Source organism: Molothrus ater, chromosome 8 (assembly GCF_012460135.2).
Source record: "Molothrus ater isolate BHLD 08-10-18 breed brown headed cowbird chromosome 8, BPBGC_Mater_1.1, whole genome shotgun sequence".
Taxonomy (NCBI): domain Eukaryota; kingdom Metazoa; phylum Chordata; class Aves; order Passeriformes; family Icteridae; genus Molothrus; species Molothrus ater.
Window position 1 is genome coordinate 13,605,122 of NC_050485.2, and position 3,839 is coordinate 13,608,960.

At 47.0% G+C, this 3,839-nt stretch overlaps 1 protein-coding gene across 1 annotated transcript; it reads right to left on the bottom strand.

Annotated features, from left to right (window-relative positions):
* Positions 1–244: 244 nt before the first annotated feature.
* LOC118688200 (uncharacterized) lies at positions 245–3,605 on the bottom strand. Its single transcript, XM_036385629.1, has 6 exons — positions 3,551–3,605; positions 2,909–2,988; positions 2,372–2,486; positions 1,629–1,735; positions 1,292–1,406; positions 245–432 (listed from the first exon to the last, which is right to left on the bottom strand). Exons 1-6 carry the CDS (start codon positions 3,603–3,605, stop codon positions 245–247), a joined length of 660 nt encoding a protein of 219 aa, XP_036241522.1.
* Positions 3,606–3,839: the final 234 nt, after the last annotated feature.

A 3,839-nucleotide genomic window follows, 5' to 3' on the forward strand; every position in this document is an offset into this window, starting at 1 on the left:
ATCTTACTTAATTCCAGCTAGACAAGTTAAAGCCATAAAAGTGATCTTCTCTCTTTGACACTCTTGCCATGAGCTGCGGGATTAGATTTAGCCTATGTGTCCGTACCCCAAGGCTGAGGTCACGACTACGATCTGCAGACCTTCAACAAAACAAAAGCTGCGTGTTCACAGGTGCCAGCTGCGATTTCACTGCTCTGCTCTGCTGCCCCAGTGCAGCCAGAGGCTGGCTGTGCTCAGGCTGCTGTCAGTAGCCACAGGTGACACAGTCAGCCCCCGGGTCCCGGCTGGAGCCGTCGATGCCGCGCTCGGCCAGCTCCCGCAGGAAGATGTTCAGCTGCTCTGCCTGAGCCTCGGGGAGGGCAACCATGTGCACACAGGTGCTGTTGCTGGGGAAATAGGCAGATTTAGCTCCACTGATGGCCACCTCAGAGGCTGGAAAAGATCAAGGATATAAATAAATGAATAAATAAATAAATAAATAAGCAGCTGAGTTCACTTAACTTAGGTTTGTCCTGATCTTTGCACATGTGCTGGCATTCCAATTTTCGAAACTAAATTCTCCAACTTGGAATAAAAGTGGCCAGATGATTGCTTGCTTTTATTAAGCCATGGAAAACAACGAGCAACTGTTCTAGTAACTAGGCACTGTCAACGGTAAAATGTTTTCCATTAAGCATAGGAGAGGTAGGGTGGCCTTTTTGTGTATCTATATGCACATTTGTTTTTAAATTAAGGCAGTAACAACAGAGTCATAGAGCCTGCTTTGGCTCACAGATTGAGCAATGGATACAATGGGAGCAGTCTTACAGTCCCTTACAGAGCTGCCATGAAGATGGCAGCACTGCTGGCTGGGGCCCAGCTGCTGGGCTTTATTGCGTGTACATACAGGTGTTGGCCAATTTGCTGAGATTCTTCAACTATTTTTGCAAGATAAACAGTTTTATGTCCTATTGCTGTCTGACCAGTGGGTCACACAACCCTTGTGCAACATGGGGTTTGTGTTAGGGTGATACCAATTTACTGTTTTTTTAAAAAACAGGTCCTTCTTCCCACAAACATTTGCATAAATGCCATATTTAGTTCCCCAAGTTGAAATAGCAGTGACTTCATGAGAGTATTGTAGCTAATGTATTTTCTTGCTCATCAATTTGCCAGCTCAGCACTGACTCTCACAATGTCACACATGACAGGGCTGTCACGAAAAGAGAAACTTTTCCTTCCTCCTATTTTTTTGAACAAAAGAGATGAAACCTTGTGTCCCCATGAGCAGACATATGTGAGGAGCACTCACGGCTGCAGACTGCCAGTGCCTTTTCCCCAACAAGCTGCGTGGTCCAGGAGAACCCCGTGGCATTGCCACACTCCTCATACAGCCTGCTGCTCCTGAGGAACTGGAAGTCATAACCCTTGGGAAACAGGGGTGGGAAGAAAATAAACAAACACTGTCTTAGGGCATGACATGGTAGCTGCAAGGGGAAGAAAGAGTCAGGGCAGGTAAACACAAACACTACAACCTCTCCCAGCCCTGAGGGATATAAAACAAAGTAGAGCAAGAAAATTAGGCTTTACCAAATAAGCAGTTGTAAAGGAAGGAATAGATGCAGCAATACATAAGGCAGGAATGTTACCTTGTTGCACATGGGTTTGCAGTACTGAGTGTTGTCAATGGTCACACACACCAGCCCCCCGTTTTTTGGGGCCACTGGGCGTGGGCACGGAGGTAGCTGCTTGCAAACTTTTGGGTGGATAAGAAGAAAAGAGAGTGAGAAAACAATCTATTAGAGTGAAAGTGGGCATAAAAGCTTCTCCTTCCCAAGCAAATTCATTGACCTGTCTCCACCAGCTGACATCATCAAAGCAAGCATTTTTGCTTGTTTACAATTTTTTTGTCCCCCACTTTTTTTTTGGCCACACCCACCGAATTTTCCCCTCACTTGTGACTACAGGATCAGACCCAGTTACGCTTCAGAGTCAGCTCACTGTGGCATTTGCATTCACAGCACTGACATCCAGTGCTATTGTGGCCAAAACTATCCAAATATTTCTTGGAGAAATATGACTGGCATGCCAGCTCCATGACAGCACAGAGGCTCTGGCTGGAGGGCAGAGCCTGCCCTGCTGGCCCTGTGACTGCTCTGCTGCTGAGCACCAGTGCTGGGGCTGCAGGGACAGCAGGACTCCCTGTTTGTGCTGCTCTGCCTCCCCAGTCCCAGTGCTCCCTGTTGCTGAGACATCTTTTATATTATGCCCCTCCTTTCCTAAAGAAATGCAGACACTTGGTTCATTCTGTGTGCTTGGTTCATTCTTTGTGCTTCTGCTCTGCCCCTTTGTTCAATGCCCAGCAAAGGGGCTGGTTCAGGAGGGGCCTCACATTGCTCCTGAACAGGGCGCAGCAGATCAAGAGTTTCTTGCAGTGTCCATGCCAGGAAATTGACTGAAGCTTTTTCACCCTTGGCAATGATTTCAGGCATGCATTTTGAAAGTTTCTGTGGAGATAGGGGAGAAAAAGTCCAAGTTGAAAAGGAAAGACTTTGGAGCTTTAGAATTAACCTATCTGTGAACATATGTAAATAAAGAAGCTCATGTATTTCTAGGTAGCTACTGTTATTTATCTCACTATACTGCTTATGTTCAAGCCACTTTATGTATCTGGAGCGGGGCCAAACTGGAAAACACACCTACAAGGACACTTTTTGGACTAGCAGTATCAGGAGCAAAGCTGTGCTAAGTCAGATGACACTAATGTTTTTCTGCTCTTGCGTGTGCCTCCCCTCCCCAGCGTGTACTTTGTACATTGCCAAAGCAATACATGAGTTGTGCTTGCCCAGCCAGGGCAGGCAGACACAGGAGGAGACCACCAGCACAGGAGGTGGGTGCAGAACAGACCCTGGGTCAGTCAACCTCTTACCTTGAGAAACCCATTCACATCATCTATGGTTGTACTTCTGCATTCACTTCGACCGGCAAAAGCTCGGATTTCAGTAAAATCTAAAAGACAAGCAGAAGCAGGTACTTAGCTAGGTCATGACACATGAACAACCCCAAATACCACTTGTGCAGAGGAAGTGTCCTTCTATCCTGCTTGTATCCTATCCCACAGTCCTAGTACCAGCTTGTATACCTGAGGTGATCAGGGCTCAATTCTGAATAATCTGTACAAATATTGATTTGTTGGAAACAGCAATGTGAGCACCTGTTTGGAGCCACTCGGGGCTGGGTTCCCAAGCAGGCTCTTCATTTCTCTAATTATTATATCTTCATTTCTCTCTATTTAAACAATTGTTACTCATATTCAAGACCATCTTACCTGCCAGAAGAACCGCTAAACTTAGAACAAACAGCGTTTTCCAGGGGAGGCAGGAGCCGAACATTTCTCTCTGCAGGAGACCACGGGTAATTAATTACTTGTTGCTTGTGCTGCCTCAGAGCCAAAGCCCTGCAGTCAGGCACAGAGCTGTGTGCCTGTGTGTGGCTGGCTGTTCACCCTGTGCTCAGTCCCCAGCACTGCCGGGATCAGGGATTAGAGGGAGGCACACATTGATTGCCCCACTTGCTGGGAAGCACGAGGAGAACTTGCCAGAACAGTCTGGGGAGGCCAAGGGCATGTCCTCGTTAGGGCACTGAGGCAGACGGGCTCTGCTGCTGCCAGCTCCACCGGGAAATTTTCAGATTAACTGGTTACTGTAAACATGTTTAGTGTATGCACATTCTTGCATGCTCTGGCTCTCTCACCACCTTCCCATCTGTCTGTGTTTGCCTCTCTCTCTCTCACACACACACACAAACACACATACTTTGATAAAGAAGATGTAATAATGTCTTAACTTGTATGTCATGCT

Excerpts from the sequence above, each read along its gene's own strand:
- LOC118688200 (XM_036385629.1), bottom strand. The coding sequence starts at position 3,605 with ATGCCCTTGGCCTCCCCAGACTGTTCTGGCAAGTTCTCCTCGTGCTTC. Across the intron at positions 2,487-2,908 it reads ATGTGAATGGGTTTCTCAAG|AAACTTTCAAAATGCATGCC; the intron begins GTAAGAGGTTGA and ends CTATCTCCACAG. Across the intron at positions 1,736-2,371 it reads GCGCCCTGTTCAGGAGCAAT|TTTGCAAGCAGCTACCTCCG; the intron begins GTGAGGCCCCTC and ends TCCACCCAAAAG.